The following is a 17,441-nucleotide window of genomic DNA, read 5'->3' as shown; positions in this document are numbered from 1 at the left end:
AGGCATCACCTAATCTCTTTCTGTCCTTCTCCTGAAAGAAGAATTTTGCAGAAGGCTTTGTAAGATGAGCCACTACTGAAGGAGAAAGCTCCAGATGCTATCTCATGCTCACCCCAAGGCTGGTAGCACAACTGACTCATCCCACTCCGGTCTGCTCACTGGGGACGTGCTCCTTCTGCAGCATTCACCTTTCTTCCTGCTGCCAGGGGCTGTATCTGCTCTGTCACATCCGGCAATTCGCAGTTGTCTTCAAAAAGATGTTGCAAAAAAAGCAAAAGTCTCCAAATGATGTCACCACTAGAGTCAACATTATTAAACAATTTCACAATCTGTCTCAGTCGTCGTGGCAGCTTTCATAAGGATTTATTATCCAGAGAGCAAAGAAAGTGTGGGGGGGAGTGAGGGGCTGAGAGTGCGCAGAGGTTTGAAAGTCATTGTACCGAGAGTTTAATTATTGTATTTTTCACTGAAGTTGAAAGTACTGAGGAAAATATCTAGCCAATTTCATATTACCTCATTTGATTAAAGAAGTTGTATGATTGTTCAGAATGTGTAATTGCCATTCAGCACAGCTGAGTTGAAAAAAGCTTTCTGACTTCGCATGCGTAATGCCTGGCAGTATATAGTAGACACCAAAAATTAGCAAATGACACAGCTTTATTCTTAAGACATTTTTATGAGTTATATAAATGAAAAAATGTATGTTACTAAATGCATGATTCTTTTTGGGTCTGGTTTTTGCTTTTTTTATCTTTATTTTTCATTTGTACACACCATTCTTACAGCATTAGAAATGTCCTCTATAGGGCCATGTCAGAGACAGTACAACATGTAACTTCATGGGTTAATAAAGTATAACACAGCTCAAAATTTATTGTATTGGAAGATGTGCAGACACCTGTCAGTTGTGTTCCTTGTTAGTAACGTTTTATATTTTGCTTTCTTGTGGAGAATGGAGACTCCCACAATGTACCAACAAGAAGTACTTTTCTAACCTACAGGTAACCCTCATGTCCTTCAGCACTGCTACTGGACGTAAATGACCTTGTTTACTCTGGAATTTTGTAGAACAGCTAACATTGTCTGGGTCAGTTTTGTTTTGTTACAAAGCAGACCTCTGAGTCTCCTCCTTTGGAGTTTCTTTGTTCTCAGATGGCAGAAAAGCTGGTTTGTGTACCAGTTTCTGAAGAAATAGATGATAGCAAGTGTGCAGCAAACAGCCCTTATGTAACACCTAAAGAGAAATCCTTCTGACCTCCAGACAGAAAGGACTGTGGGCAGACACCAGCATGTTTGCCAGCTGCAATCTGTTCATGGAAATTGAAACGTGCTGCTACAGGGGAATGTGTTGAGGAGTCTCCAAAAGTGTGTGGCTGCCCATCTATCTGACAGCATGGCTGAAACACTCCGTATGGTTTGAGGTGATTTTGGCACTGTTCTGGGGAACCTGTGAAAGAAGATGAAAAAGAGGGTGAAAATATTCAGCAACATTCTAGAGGTCATCTCTCATGCAGCCAAGATGCGCTGAAGACCTGATTGCCAAAACATAACGTTCTTCCTCAAATACCTTATTTTCCCTGCTGGCATAGTGTCCTGGTGCAATGCAAGCTGCAGAAGTGGACTCTGGCAAGGCAATGCCGAGATCCTACCTGTTTCTTTATCTCTAAGGACCAGACGACAAGGACAAAACAGCTGTGAGCAGCTACAGGTGAAGTTGTTTGGGAACAAGCTCAGGGATATATTTGGGCACTGCTGGTAACAAGCACTGCATTGGTCATTTGCTTGGTTATTTTTGCTTCTTCTTTATCCTGTTTCTTTATCCTGTATATCTGCTCTCAGAATTATGATGTGAGTTTTGGGTGGTCAAGAAGTGCGGAGCCAGGGATTGGACTCGATCGTCCTTGTGGGTCCCTTCCATCACGAGGTGTTCTATGATCCAGTGCATCAATTCAGTTAAATCTGTGGTAGTTAAGTCAGGCTGGCTCATTTCTGGAGATGTAACTAAAGACAAATGGATCCTGTTCATAATAATTCACTGTGTGGAAAAAAAAAGTAGTAAAATCCTCGAACCAAAAGAAACTAAAGATGATGAAAATGCAGAACAAAGTTGTTCAGAGGGACTGAGAGCAAACTTTAGCATCTATGTGGAGAATGCTTATGGCAAGACGAAAACACAATCATGAGCTTCTTCAGCACATGCAGCTCAAGTGTCTGAGTCGGAGTCCAGAAGGAGAAGGAGACATTGCCATTGCCCAGCCTTTATGCCTTTTCATGGTAACCACTCTGCATTGCTTGCATTTCTCATTTTCTCGCTGGTAGAAAATTCTTGCTGAAGGTTTTGACAATTTTCAAATAATGTCGTGAAGAGTGTGACAACATGAAATGAGAGTAGAGCACAATGATGCAGTAAATAGTTACATTATTAGAAAGGCAGATGCTGGCACTGAAGCAGGGTTGTTGGCCTAAGAAATAGATTAGGAGGAAGAAAACAGAAAGAAAAAAAAAAAACAACAAGAAGCAACTGTGAAGTATAGAAGCAGTTGATTGCATAATAACATTCATGTGCAAGCAAAGGTTTTCTGTAGCAATATGAGTCAGCTTCCATGCTAATATGACCAGTAAATAAACCATAGTAAGGTTCTGGAACTGATATTATTTCTCACCAAATACAACTCCAGGCCAGTGAATCAAGTCTGGGATTGCATTTTGGACTCCCAGCCCTTGCTGGCAGTTGTGACTGCATCACTGTGCACAAGACTCAGAGCATGAAGGTCTGCAGCAGCGTTTGAGCTGCACCAAGCCATCTCAAGCCGTAGACAACTAAATCCAGCAAAAAACTGAGTGCTTTGCATTTCCTGTAGGCTTATTCTTTGCTCTCATGACAGACTCCAAAGAGAACAGAGATACTGGTGTAATTTAGGACTTCTGAATCTAAGCTGTATTTTCTGAACAGAAACCATCAATGTTTGGAGCAGGCTGCTCCAGCCCGGGTCCCCATCTAAGCAATGGAGAGAAACAGGGTCTTCTTACATTACTATGAAAACTTGTTTCTTGTTTGTGTTATCTCTTCAAATGACTACAAACTGCAGCCTGAATGCAGCCCATTAGAATTAACTTTAAAGGTATTTAATAAATTTCTATGCTCTTCCAAGGTCCAAGAATCTATGCAACCACACGAGAACTTGATTCAGAGAACATGAGCATTAGCAACTGCAGACTAAGTCCTGAAGAGTTTCCAATATTATTAACTCAGAAGTTCCACATGCATCAATTGAGGCTCCCAGACCAAGTGAGATGTGTGAAAATACAAGCCCACCTTCATCAAATGCAGGAGTGCTGCTATAATCCTTGGTAAAACCATAAGCAAGAGCTATTTGACCTCTAGGATAAGACTGTTAAAAGGAGAGGACAAAGAGCAATCCAGTAAGTCAAGCTCCAGCTGCCAACCCACTGGGTTATCAGAACTTGAAAGCAGCGTATCATAGATCTCCAGCACTGCATTATGACTATTTTTCCACACAAACACAGAAGTAGGAGAAATTTTTGTACGTTGCATTCTTGTGCAAGGCCATGTAGGCTCAAGTGTAGTCAGAGGCATCCTGTCCATGTGCTCCCAAGGCACTGCAAGTCTCTGCAAAGGCAGGATGTCCTGTGTGTGTAGAATGAGGAAGACTTTCAGCCAGCTCGTTGGAATTTTCTGTATCAGTTTGAAAATGAGAATATCTGAGCATGATCTAGAAGTATCAAAGTCAACTCAAGGAGAGTTATCAGAGGAGCAGCATGCTTCATGACAGTTGAAGGTGAGGGAAAACGACACAGCCAGGTATTACACATTAAATCTTTTATCACCTGATGTGAACCACACAGGTAGTCAGAAGAGTATTTGGTGAGTGAAAATCCTAGTCACTTCACCAAAGGAAGCAGGCAGATACATCTTTATGGTGGGGAATCCCATGCTGCTTTAGTCAGAAAGTCCTTCTGAAGCTAGATAAAATACAAGGATCAAGATGAGATTTAGGGATGAGAAGGGATGTTTTGGCTTAGTAGAATGACTGGGCAAATGTGATGTCAAAGGTGGACAGGATCACAGCAGCATAATTAATGGAGAGCGGAAATGTGTATTAGTTGAGATTTGAGCAGAGAGTTATGTGAAAAAGAAGAAACTTCTGAACTAGTTATGGAGTTTTTTAAGGAGGTAGTGGAAGATTAATATTGATGGAACTTGGCAGCATACAGAACTTTGAAGAGGAGAGTTGGGTACCAAGACTGTTAAAAGCTTTTTGAAAACATGTCTACAGTACAGGTGCTTTCATTTGGGAAGTAATGGTGTAACCAGCTGCTGTCAGAGTTATAACGTAAAGAAGGATATATACTGAAGGCATCAACAAGCAACAGATTGGCTTTACATTTTGGGTGTAATTGATTGACTGTAACATTCATGAATGAAATGTATGGATTTACACTCCATTAGAGAGGATAAGAGAGGAACAGATAATGAATGAAGTAGGGCAATTTACTGTAGAAGGTGCAAGAATGATCTCCAAAAGAAACAATAAAAGTTTGATTCAAGTGAGGACATAAATAGAGTCAGATGCAACAGTTTCTAATGTGAGATACTAGGAAAGGCCAAAGCAATCAGCTAATAACAGCAGGGTCTTCATCCATTATAAAACATCTTCTCTGTAGCTGTCAGCATCAAGGCAGGATCCCTCAGAGCCCAGGAGCATTTCTTACCCCTGTAGAATTCTATCCAGACACAGTTTATGGCAAACCTGTGCTTAAAATTGCAAAGAAGTTAAAGCAGAAAGGGCAAAGTGACAGTACTGTAAAATATAGTGAAATTACCTCAGATATTTCTTAAAATAATTAAAATGTAAAGAATAAAGCATCATCCATTTATTTGCTATCGATACCTGGAGATAAGAATACAGGCTGACAATGAATACAATTGCAGATGTTAATTATTGCTTATAACACAAAGATTATAGCCACCACCTGCGTTAAATATAATTCTTTATTTAGTAATTTAATATCCTTCCCTGTTCATCTCAATGCATTTTTATACGTCTGACCTTCTGTAGACTTCTCATTTTGTCTTCAGTTGAAAGAGCAAAGCTGGTTAATTTCTAGTGACATTTTGTGGCTGCAGAGCTGCTGCAATACCTTTTTATACTCGGTTTTGTTTTTAAATCTGAATTCACTGGTCACTTCACCACAAGCTGGGCAACACTGCTACGCTGAGAGCCCCCTCCCTCCTGCTGTGTCCCCAAGCTTATCCTGGCTTCTGAGGACAGCAAACATCACCAAGCAGCAGCTAGGACCACAGTGAGATTCAGCTGGACAGTGCTAAGCGCCCTTCCCCAATCCTACCTTCTGCTCACCCAGCTCTTACCACTGGCTTGCACTGAATGTGACTGCAGCACAGCCAAATCCTCTGGAAACAGCAGCACAGGGAGTCACCCTGTTATAGTCAAATCAAGCTTTGCCTCAGCTCAAAAATACACTCAATATCACTGCACAAGGATTTTGCTACAGAATATTGTTTATGGCTTGAAAAAGGGGGTATATTCTCCTAATTATTAGATATCAAAAGTAGGGGAGGGTGCATGTAGTCATCCTGAAATGTTCTTTAAAAAGTTAGGAAAAAAAAATAAACTTTACAGGCTTGTAAAGGATCCACAGGGAATCATAGCTGCCACTTAAATTATATTAAAGGGCAATAAATTGAAACCAGTAAAAAAGAAATGTGTCCTTACAGGGTGCATCGTCAGCTTATGAAATTCACTGTAGCGGGAGGTCAGTGAGAGAAAGTCTGTGGTTTGTTTTTTTCCCCAAGTACTTTTTGGGTCACTACCAAGATGCTTCCAGTGCTGCAGGAGAGGCTAATCAAACTTCATACTCCAAGGCACAAAACTCATATGAGGGTCACAGAGAGTGTCACCCTTGCAGGCAGCCTGTTAAGCATATTCTGCATCTTCCCTCTGACCTCCGCAGGAGGGTGAGGATCTCTACAGCACAGTTGTGTAACTTCGACTAGCAAATCCTGCCCAAACGCCTCTGGGCTTCTTCCTCCAGAGTCTCCTCTGATGGGCTTCAAAGCTCGTAACAGCATAATTTTAGCTCTGGAAAAATGCTTTTAAGCCTGAGCACTGATGAAAGATGCAGAAAGTGAGGCAGAGTTTTTGAGCCCCGAGCATGGTCTCGGGAGATGCTGTAGCAGGCACAATTTATTGGCAAATAAGAGCGGCGACCTCTCACCCATACCATTATACAGCATCCCAGGTGGAAGACAAAGGCGGGCTCATCTGTGTGCGAGCCCTGGCTGTGAGAAGGATGAAAGGAGAGACACCCTCCTGCCGTTTTTTCTCCAAGGAGCAGAAGTAAATCTCACACAGGGCCTCGCATGGCTTCTAATGTGCTCACTGAGCTCCATCCAAATCAAAGAATGATAGCTAATCAAAGACAATCCCCTACCACCGACGGTTCTCATCGTGATGAGATAAAAATTAAAACAGAGCTGTTTCTGCTTCCTCCTTTCTGCCCACCTTCATCTTCCTCCTGATCAGGCAGTGGTACTTGAAAGGATCCTGAGGGTGCTGTGCATGTGGGGCAAATCCTGCTTCCCTGAGCTCATCCAGGGCTGCTGGCTGTCATGCCCGCAGGTTTGGGCCCCCTGTGTATGGCTATAGGGTCAGGCTGGCCTGCGGGCCCTGGCTCCCACCTACGAATGAGCTGCATGGCACCAGCTGCAGCCAGGTGCCTGCACGTGGCCTGTGCCTGACCTTCCTATTTCTTCCTCACGTTTGTATTATACAGCAGAGAAAAGCCAGAATCCCTTTGTTCTCCCTGGGCTGTCTCTGCAGGGCCGCACAGGGCACATGGCCCAGGCCCACATGGTGCTGGCAGGCAGGAGGGGTCCCCCAGTGCCAGGGCCTGCTTCCAGAAAAGGCTCCTTAATTCCAGCATTGGAAATGAAGAGGAGTTCTCTATTAGCTCTCATATTAATAATTTAGAAAATACATGCCCAATCACTTGTGTTCTCTCCGTTCCCTCTGAACACAGCTGCAAACTGCATTAGGTGTTAGGGTGAATGGGTGTATTTCAGATGAGATATTTGTACTGAATTATTAGGGCAGTCTGTATTACAAAATTACTAATAAACATTGCTTCTGGCTCAATTTAGCCTGAACTCAGTGAACCTAGCCAGCGGTGAGAAATCAAAAACTCCGAAATACCCGATGAATTAATCTAACTAATCAAGAAACCCTGCAGGAAGTGGATGCCAGGATTAATGAGCCAGCGGTTTCACCATGCCATGCTGTTATTTCTTCACATAAATGCCCTCAGATGAGATTACCTTTGTCATGAAAAGGAGAAAAGGAAGGTTACATACTTTCAACTGACAGGTTAACTGCCATACCTCCATTACTGTAAGATACATTTTCATGTTCGGAGATTTTTATTCTGGAAAATGAAAATTTAAAGACCACAACACAAATTAAACTGCATTTTCATTTCTAGGAGCAGGGATCATTGCTGCTAGCACAATAATATAATCCGTACCACAGTGCCATACGATCTCCTGCCTTGCACAAACTTTCTTCCAATGTTAATAGCTGCTCGGTGAATGCAATCTCCAGCTGAGGGTAGGAGCAAGCTCAGCCTTCCAGGGGGATTTGAGGGGAGGAAGACGGGAAAGGGAGAGTGTAAGAGCATTTCATCAAGAGAGCAAATGAAAGGTTCGGTGACATTATCTTTATGTATATTCCTTATACTCCAGAGGTGATGCTGTGTTTAGAGGGAAGTAAACTTGTGTGGATATGTGCTGGTGTAGAAACGAATCCATACAGATAAACTTAAATTAGAGCCGATTTACAAGCTGAGTGAAGTCTCTCAGAGCAGAAACACACCTTCAGGTAAGCGAATAAGCCTGGTTTGCAGCAGCCCCAGTGTCTGAAGTTAGCTACTTAGTCAGTAATAGGCTAATTGCTATTCCACGTAAATGTCTCCTCTTGATTTACACGGATTTTTCTCATTTATTTTGATCACTTTATGTGAATGAAGCTGAGCTGCTCTTGTTGTTAGACAGAACAAGCTACTGTTTCTTAATTTTTTTTTTATTATTATTTCAATATCAATGAGGGTGAGGTTCTGTAAGAAGTTTGTTCACACACAACTTATGATGTATACATACAGGTGAAACCTGAGGTTCCCTTCCTTTTGTCAACATCAAACATGAGAGCATCGGCTTAGATGCTGTATGTTGCACAGCTTCAGCTGATGCTGAGGGTATGTATAATTTCAAAAAATCTTCAACATTCAGAACAGAAAGATCTATTGCCATGGAAACAAATGTTGTATCAAAGTTGGGTGGGATCAGAAAGCTTTGCCCATAACCAGGACAACAGTTTCATTAGAATATAGAGGAAATAATGGATGTTTTGGGAGTGAGAATTAACCAGAGGGCCTTTGCAGGGCCTCTTCATAGGCTATGCTGTTCAGAGTCAAGAGCTGGATGTCGTGTGTTGTGTCTCAATCCCCCAGAGAGAGCGTTTTTCTCTTCCATTAAAAAGCACATTTCTTTAAAAGATCTTCCATACTGCACTTTACTGCACTCCTACATCATAAAGCTGTCTTGCTTACAGCGATATAAGGTAGCTGTAAAAATTACATGCCTGTAAACAACCCTCCATACATTTGGGAGAAGCAGGCTGAGATCTGCACTCCCCGCACTCAGGCAGGTGCCCACCTGTCCCCCAGCGGGAGGAAAGTGGCATGCAGCAGGGCAGGCTGGGGGCCCCCCGCTCTCCTTTGCACACCGATTTGGAAGGCTGACCCCAGATTTCTGATTCAGTGCAGCAGGGCACAGCCCAAGGCTGGGCTGGGGAGGGAAAAGCTGGAGGCAGGAACACCCCTTTCCACTCACAGAGTGGAACGCAGGCTGTTTTGGCAGCAAGGCTCCTGCCAAAGGGCATAGAGCTGCTTCCCCAGGTGGCCCCTGTCAGGCTCACTGCTGGCCTGGAGCTTCAGTAATTTATCCTCCTTTTATTTCTCTTTTAAATTAAATATGCGTGTGTAATATGCACTTTGGAGAAGGCAAGGACCCTTCTGCGGGTGCCTACAGAGCTGGGCACTCTCAGGTGCATAATTAAGAAGTGTGTAATTGATGTACAAGGGGAAGAGATCTCAGCACACAAAATGAAAAGAGGAGGGAAGAAAAGCAGAAAGAAAAACAGGTTGCCAGTTGCTTGGCAAAGTTCTTCATCCCTCCCTCCATCCTCTGCACCACACACACACACTGCGTCAAATTTTGCACGGGACTGAACTGAGGGATTCCACGGGCTCACACTGCCGGCAGCCGTGTGCTCCTTTCGGGGCAGCACCGGGACATGGAGCGCTTCTCTGCGCTGCAGCCCAGGCCCACATCCCCCGGCCCCGCTGCGCCTTCACCCCGCGCTGCAACGGAGCTTCTCCTTCTTGGCAGCGGAAAGGCCAATTACGCAGAAAGATTAACAAAAGTTTATTAATCATGAAGTATTAAAATTGTGATAAATGACACGCTTTGATGCAAAATTCAAGCAAGCAAACCATTCCCACACGTATGACAAGGGAATCTATGAACTCGAAAGCAAGAAATCTTGTTTTTCTTTCTTTTTCCTTTTTGCCTGCAGTTCACGACACCTCTCATATCTCACACGCCACACCGAATCCTTCATATCACATACCGAAAATGATTTTATTTATCCATTTACATTAACTTGATATAAACTCGTCGGGAAAGGTCAAATGATATGCTTTATATTAGCTCAAACATTTATTAAGAAACGCAAAATTCAATAAATTAGCACAGACAATAAGTTAAAACATAGCACAAATCGACCAGCATGTAACAAGAATGCTTCATCTACACAAAACATCCTATTTCACATTGTTTGCTCATTCCTCCAGCGGCCCTGCCCTGCGGCGGGGTGACCGGCACATGCAGGCGGGCGGACCGCGGGGCCGGCCCGGGCGGGGCGGGGGCCGCGGCCGCGGCGGGCGCCTCCGCCGGCGGCAGCGGAAGATGCAGGAGGGACAATAGCAGCAGGAACGTAAATAAATGCATAAATAAACGTGGGGCAGATTGGCAACTAAACCGTCACAAAATCAAAGGTCCGAAAAAGGGAAGTGCTCTTGCTTTTTTTTTTTTTTTTTTTTTTTTTAACGCGCGTTTTTTTTACGTTTACAAAAACAAAAGAAAAGATTATGTTTTTTTTTTATCCCCTTTTCTCTCTCTTTCGTTTGTAAATGCTTTTTCGAAATGGATTTGATTTCCCTCGGGCGCTCTCCTGCCGTTCCGCGCGCCCGCTCGCCCGTGCCCCGACGGCGCTGCCTTCGCCGCGGACGGGGCGGGCGGGGGTCGCTACTCTTGAGAAACAAACCGAAACCAAAACCAAATCGCATTTCTTCGCAGGGCCGCGCGGACAGGCGGCGGGTCGCAGCGGGGAACGGGCGGGAGGCAGGGCGGGGGGTGCCCCTGGCAGCTGGAGAGAGGCGGCCGTCGGGGGGCGGGTGGGGCGGAGGGGTACGCGGGGAGGGCTGAGGGGGTCTCGGCCCACAAACCAGTCCGGTGGCGTCTGATTTCAGATCCTGAGTCGACTCCCTGGTAAGTCAGGTGGGGGCAGGCGGGGGCCCGCCGGGGCGGGGGTGGTGGGGACCGGGGTCGGGACCGGGGCCGGGGCCGGGGCCGGGGGCGGGCGAAGCGGGGGCGCGGGGCGAGGCGGCGGCACGGGGCGGCGGCCATTAGGTGAAGCTCATGGAGACTGTGTGCTCTAGTGCTTTGCGGCGGAGGGAGGCGATGCTGGTTCCCCGCCACACGTCGCTGCTGTCCGGGGAGCTGCAGAGCTGCGGCGAGCCCGTCACGTTGCTGGGGCCGGGCAGCGAGGCGGGCACCATGCCGGGGAAGGCGGGCTGGTAGAGGTGCGACTGCAGCCCGGCGCCGTTGGAGCCCGCCAGGCTGTTGGAGAGCCCCATGGAATTGGGCGGCGGCCCGGCCGCCAGGCTGCACTGAGACAGAGACTGCGCCATGGCCTGCTGCCTGCCCAGCGCCGGCGGCAGCGGCAGCTGCGACACCCCGGGCATGGCGGCGGCGGCCCAGCGCGTGTCGTTGGCGTGGAAGGAGCAGAGGCTGTCGCCCATGGCGGCGGCGGCGGCGGCGGCGGCCGAGGGGAACTGCGGCAGCCCCGGCGTCGGCAGCAGCGTGCCCGGGGCGCGGAAGACATTGGTCGTCTTCTTGCGCTTCTTCCACTTGGCCCGGCGGTTCTGGAACCACACCTGGGGGCCGCAGCGACAGGCTCCGTTAGCGACACCCGCCCCGTCCTGCCCTCCCCGACCCCCATCCTCTCCCCGCCCCGTCGGGCGGTCCCGGCCCGGCGCTAGGGGGCGCTGCGGAAGGGGCCTGCGGGGCGCGCTGCAGTCCGGAGCGGTCCCCGCCCTTTTTCAGCCCGTTCGCCGTCCCGCGCTTCCTCCAGCCCCCTGCACGGCTACGGCCCCACGAGCCGCCGTGCGAGCGCTGCGTGAACTGCCGCAACTTCTTGCAACCAGGGGGTCCGCGTGTCCGCCCGGCAGGACGAAGCTACCCGCAGCCCCCTCGCTCGGGAGGAGATGAGGCGAAGGGAGTCGCGCCCCGCTCTTCCCCCTCCCAGAAGAGAGAAACTAATAATGCCAAAATGCCGAATGAAATATACCACGGGGCAGAGCTCTGTGCCCTCGGTAGGAGCAGAGCAGCAGAGCCGAGCGCCGAGCAAAGCTCCGGGGTGGCCCCGTGGGCAGCGAACCTGGCCCAGCCGCAAGTCCGCCTTCCTTTCCTTTCCTTTCCTTTCCTTTCTTTTTTTCTTTCTTCCTTCCTTTTCTTTCTTTCTTTTTTTTTTTTTTTTTTTTTTTTTTTTTTTCTTGTAACAAAAGTGGTTTTGGTGTACGCGGAGCTTTGCTCGGCGTAAGGACGCTGTGCCGTTCCCGACAGTACCGGGATGTTTGCTACGGGGAAAGAGCAACCAGCCTGAAACGGGGCTGAGCGCTGCCATCCCCGGCAGCCGGAGCCTGCCGTTCAGTCCTGTGTATACCTGCACGGAGAAACACCGGCGCCCATTAACGGGGGCGAGCGACTGTAAAGGAAATAAACGTTATAGGAATAATCGAAAAACCGCGTTCAATTATGTTTTAGGGTTAATAGTTAAATTGCGGCTACAAAGTCTTTTATGTTTCATGGTTTACTGGTGTTGTAAAGAATCTCCACCAGGTCTGATGGCCGCAGCTCATAGCTGCACACTGCATATGCTTTTAAAATGTGAATGTTTCCAGTTGAAAACTGGTGCATGACAGATGAGAATGCGGAGAAAACCTGGGGGAGATTTTGAAAATGCACACATGGTACTCGAGAAATATATTACCCACGGGCACTGGGCAACTTCAGATTCCTTTTAAAATGCAACTAGCACCTGAAAATTATTAATACAACTGTGAGAATCTAATGGAGGTTGGAATCTAGAAATCTGCCTTGATGATATCTGCTGTTACAGTAATATAGACGTACTGTAGATGTATTTCAAAATATATTGCCCGTTCAATTCCCCAGCTATAAATGGGTTAGAAATGAAAAGAGAAAGTATCACTTTTTTTAGTCTTTCTTTCTTTCTTTTTTCTTTCCTTTTCTCTCTCTCTCTCTCTCTTTTTTTTTTTTTTTTTTTTTTTTTTTTTTCAGGAGCCAGAGCTTTATGAAGATCTCATTGGAATCCAGCAGATGATTAATGTGAAGATTTGGTAGGAAATCTGGAGAGCTGTATTAAAGCTCAGATCTCAGGTTCATTTCGATCAGCCAGCCGTGAACTCTGGGCCGAATTCATTACACTTTAATAGTGCTGGGAGAGGGAGAAAATGCAATTTCTCATTCCATTAGAAAACTAGAAAATACTCTCAGCTTGTCCCCTATTAAGATGTGGCAGGTGACGGGACCATTGTGGGGGACACGGTCAATGGAATTACAGCACATTATTTTTGTTCATATAAAATATTGAAAGGCAAGCCTGACTGTGCAGAAGTTATTTCACTGATTTGGTTTTTATGTAAATAAAATATTGAAAGTTAATTAATCCGTGCTAGAGACTAATGATTATGCTTATTATATTGCATTTGATCACGTAATTTGCATGATTCTCGCATTGCTGCTTAATAAGCCATTCTAGGTTATAAATAATTCTGAAATTGGTTTCTAATAATGGCATGCTATAAAAAGAATGGTTTTATTACACCAGCCTGAAAAGCAGAGCAATATCAGACGTGGAATTGGACTCTCGTTTAAGCACCAGCCGCTCTAATAATTATTTAAATGTATCATATACATTAAATACAGATCTAGGACGAGGGAAGAGGTAATTTATCCTGGCATCCAAAACCCTTAAAAACATATACAGCCGCTATAAATTAACTATTTATATCACTTCTTAATCAATGCGGAGCCCTCGCGCTGCAAGGAACGTGTGGGCAATCTGTTAACTATAAAGAAAACTATAAAGTACTTGTATAAGAGCATAAACCAATTACTATTTAATTTAAATTTGGTCAAGGAGTGGTGGTACAGCAGATTGTGAAGTAAATACGTTTTACATAAATTATTTTGCACTAGATTACATAATGTTAATCATCTTGAAGTGTTAATTAAGAAGGTTGTGTTTATCTGATTACTTTTTAAACTACAGAACATTATTGTAAAAAATATTTAAATTGCCACCCTATTAAACTGTTTTTATCTGCAGCCTCGAGCTATTATCGTTGGTTTAAGATTATGCTGAGGCCATTAAAACACTTTGTCTTTCTTTCTACGGATTTCTTTGATGTGCTGTTAGAAAATAACTATTTCCATTTTATATTTTACTTCATTTACCACACTCCTAATATTGAAATTGGTATCATTAACCTTTGGGAAACCCAATAAAGTTTAATAGACCTCGTTTTCTTTTTTCATAGAGTCAGTTGTCCAATTATATTTTATTTGTGAATCTAATTTCTTTCTTAATTTAAACTAATTACAGTCCCGTGTAGGCCGGGTCGAATTGTTTTACTTTCTAGAAGCAGACGAGCATTTTCTGTCACATTCGGGAGCGGGGACGTTTTCTGTTGAGGGGTTTCTGCTGCGTGCCTTTATTTGGCAGAGGAGCCGGGGCTTGCCGACGGGAATTTTGAGAGCCGGAGTTCCCGGAACGCTGCCCTGAGCGGGGAGAGGCGCATCCCACAGTGAGCGCTCCGCTCCTGAATTGGGCTACCTCGAGGAGGGCCGGGCGGGCATTCGCACAGCCCGGCTGCGGAGCGCAAGCCGAGCGGTCCGGCAGAGATCCGTCTCTCCCTTCTCCGAACTCCTCTCATTCGCTTTCAGTGGTTTCTTACGTGCCTACGTGCAATGGTATGTCTGTGCGTGTGCGTATCTGCGCGTACTTTAGGCGATAGAGGAACTGCTCCTTGTGTGTCGAAGTTACTCGCTCCCCCTGCCGAACCTGGCATTTTAATCGAGGAGAAACCTATTTCGGATACCTCTGCGTTCATAGAGGTTGCCTTTTAGCAAACGCCTTTCACCCCTCTCTCCGCACCCTCCTTTCAGCACCGCGAACAGCTGCCCCGGCGCGGGGCTGCGGGGACTCCGAGCCGGGGCGATTCCTCTGAGTGCGGACCCTTCGCCACGGCGGGGCTTCCCCCGCTCGGGCTGCGGCTCCTGCGTCCTCCTTTGAGCTCCAGGAGCCCATGCGTGGGCCGTGGGCAGGGGCCGCTCTGCCCGCGTCCCGCTCGGGACTACCGCGGTGCGGGCGCGAAGGGGAGGAGGGGACGGCTCTCAGTGCGCCGTCTCCGCCACCCTCCTGCGGGGACAGCGGAAAGGGGCAGGGAGTGAGAGTCTGGCTTACGGCTTTCTGACCGAATTGTTGCGCTCAGGGGCAGTTTCCCGGGCTGAGGTTTGGGGACGCCAACCCCCCGCGGCCGCGCCCTCGAGCCCGGCGCCAGCCGGGGCATCGCCCGCGGCCCCGGGAAAGGGTCTCGCAGGAGCTGGAGCTGCGCGGGGACGGCCGCACATACCTGCACCCGGGACTCGGTGAGGCCGATGCGCAAGGCCAGCTCCTCCCGCATGAAGATGTCCGGGTAGTGGGTCTTGGCGAAGCTCCTCTCCAGCTCGTTGAGCTGCGCCGGTGTGAAGCGGGTTCTGTGCCGCTTCTGCTTCTGCTGGCCCTGCTGCTGTCCCGCCTGGCTGGGGTTTTGGCCGCCCTGCTGGCCTTGCTGCTTGTCGGCGTCTTTGGCGCTGACGGCCAAGGAGCTGGGATTGGATCCCACCGTGGTGATGTCCTCTCCCGGCAGCAGGGTGGTCCCTTCCACCGTGTCCGAGTTGGGGGCCATGTCTCCCGGGTGTCCCCCCGGATCCGAGCCCCCTACGCCCAGCCGGCACTTCACCGCCTCCCGGTGTCCCAGCAGCTCGGCCGCATCTTTCATCCCTGCGGAATGCAACGGAGTCGCGGTCACTGCCCTGCAGCCGGGCGTGCGGCCCCCGCCTCAGCCCCCCTCGCATCCATCGGAGCGGCGAGGAGCAACCAGCCGCACCGGCCCCACCAGTCCCACCTCCCACGGCCCGAGCAGCGCAGAGTCCCCCGGCCCGCCGCAGGTCGGGGAGAGGGAGAGAAAACTTTACGGCGAGCCGCTCCTCTTCCCGCTTAAATAACAGCTCCCCGCCGGGCCTCCCCTAACGCGGCGAAGGGAGGGGAGCGGGGCGTGGGGGAGGGGGGCAAGTTTTGCCGGGCTCGGCTCGGGGTTTTCCCAGCTGATAAAAGAAAGAAAGAGGCAGAGAGAAAAGAGGGAAAGAGATGAGGTTTCGGCTGCCCCGCTGCCGGGAGCGTCATCGCCCGACCGAGGGCCGGGAGGGGGCCGCCGAGCAGCGTTCCCCTCTCCTCACTCTTCTCCGAAGCAACGTACGGATGAAGAGCCACAAAGAGGTGGATAAAGAGATTTGGGTTGTTTTTTGGTTGTTTTTTTTTTTTGTTTGTTTGTTTTGTTTGGGTTTTCTTTTTGTTTGTTTTTTTTTTTTTTCCTTCTTTTTTTAAGGAGGAAAGGTGAGAAAAACGCGAGCAGGCAAGCGGGAAAAGGCCACCCCCGAACTCCTTCGTAAATACCATCGAGCTCCTCTGTTCTAAAATAGTAATACTCATCATAATCGTAATAACGCACAGGTATGTGTATAAAAAACAAGGAAAAACAGATTAAATGATCCGCAATTCGCTGTGTATCTGCACACTCCGTAGGTCTCCCTCTCTCTCTCCCTCTTTTTTTTTAAAGACGATGTTAAATCAAATTAAACTTTATACAGTACAATTACTTTTAAAGGAATTAGCCCATTTAGATCGCATTAAGGTAAAATAAGGAACAAATTGTCAATTTCCTGCCCCGGCTTCCGCCCCGCTCGCCGCCGCCGGTGCAGCCGCCGCGGGGCGGGGAAGCGCCGGGGAACTCACCGAGACGGGCGTCCAGGAGGTCGGCGTGAGACAGCATCGCGCACCGCTCCAGGGCGAAGGCTGTTCCCCCCCAAATTTTAGCGGCCTTAAGTTATTTAAAATAGATATAAGATATAAGATATAGATATATATAGATCGCCTAAATGAAAGAAAATTCGGTGTGTGGTTAAAAAGGGGGTCTCTTGCATTATAATGTCCTTTAGAGAGACGGGGAGGTGCTTAACACTTCAATGAACCCGTGAGCAGCTCGGCGCGGGGACCAATCAGGAGGGCAGCCTGCAAATGTCAGCGCCCGGAGCGCCCCGCTCCGCCCGCCCGCCGCCCGCCCGCCGCCGCCCCGGCCTCCCGCCGCCGGCCCGCGCCGCGCCGCCGCTCCCTTCCCCGCTCCGCTCGCCTCCGAGCCCGCCCTCCCCCTCTCTCCTTCCCTCTTCTCCTCCAAGCGCGCGGTGGCCACCCCTCTCCCAGCTCCGGGTCACCCGTCGTTTATCGGGTTTCACCACCATTCCTTTTCTCCCTCTTCTTATTTTCCGTGCCTTCTCGGAGCCTCTTCGGCGCCCTCTGCCCCGAACAGCTCCGGCTCCACGGGGGCGGCTCCGAGCCCCCCGCGACACCGGGGCTGTTGCGAACTGGCTGCACGCCGGCGACCGTGCGGCACGGGCCGTGCGGCGCTGCCCCTCTCGCCCTGGGGGCGGCGGCGGGGCCGACGGCTGAGGCGGGGGGACGGCGGGACGGCGGCTCTCAGGTCAGCCCCGGCGGGAGAGAAAGTCCCGCGAGTGCCCCCCGAGCGGTCCGGCCGACCGCGGGGTCCCCGCCAGTGCCTTCCCCTCCGCTCGGTGCGCATCGCGCCGCATCCCCCGGTAAAAGGGAGCGAGCAGCGCGCGTCCCGGCGGGCGCAGCGCGTCCCTCCCGGCCGGACGCGGGAGC

General features: G+C 48.7%; 1 protein-coding gene across 1 annotated transcript; it reads right to left on the bottom strand.

Annotated features, from left to right (window-relative positions):
* Positions 1–10,747: 10,747 nt before the first annotated feature.
* OTP (orthopedia homeobox) lies at positions 10,748–16,554 on the bottom strand. Its single transcript, XM_085213706.1, has 3 exons — positions 16,518–16,554; positions 15,097–15,506; positions 10,748–11,313 (listed from the first exon to the last, which is right to left on the bottom strand). Exons 1-3 carry the CDS (start codon positions 16,552–16,554, stop codon positions 10,783–10,785), a joined length of 978 nt encoding a protein of 325 aa, XP_085069832.1. The 3' UTR covers positions 10,748–10,782.
* Positions 16,555–17,441: the final 887 nt, after the last annotated feature.

The sequence above is a fragment of the Meleagris gallopavo genome, chromosome Z (assembly GCF_905368555.1).
Source record: "Meleagris gallopavo chromosome Z, MGAL_WU_HG_1.1, whole genome shotgun sequence".
NCBI lineage: Eukaryota > Metazoa > Chordata > Aves > Galliformes > Phasianidae > Meleagris > Meleagris gallopavo.
This window is presented reverse-complemented; position numbering and strand designations above follow the sequence as displayed.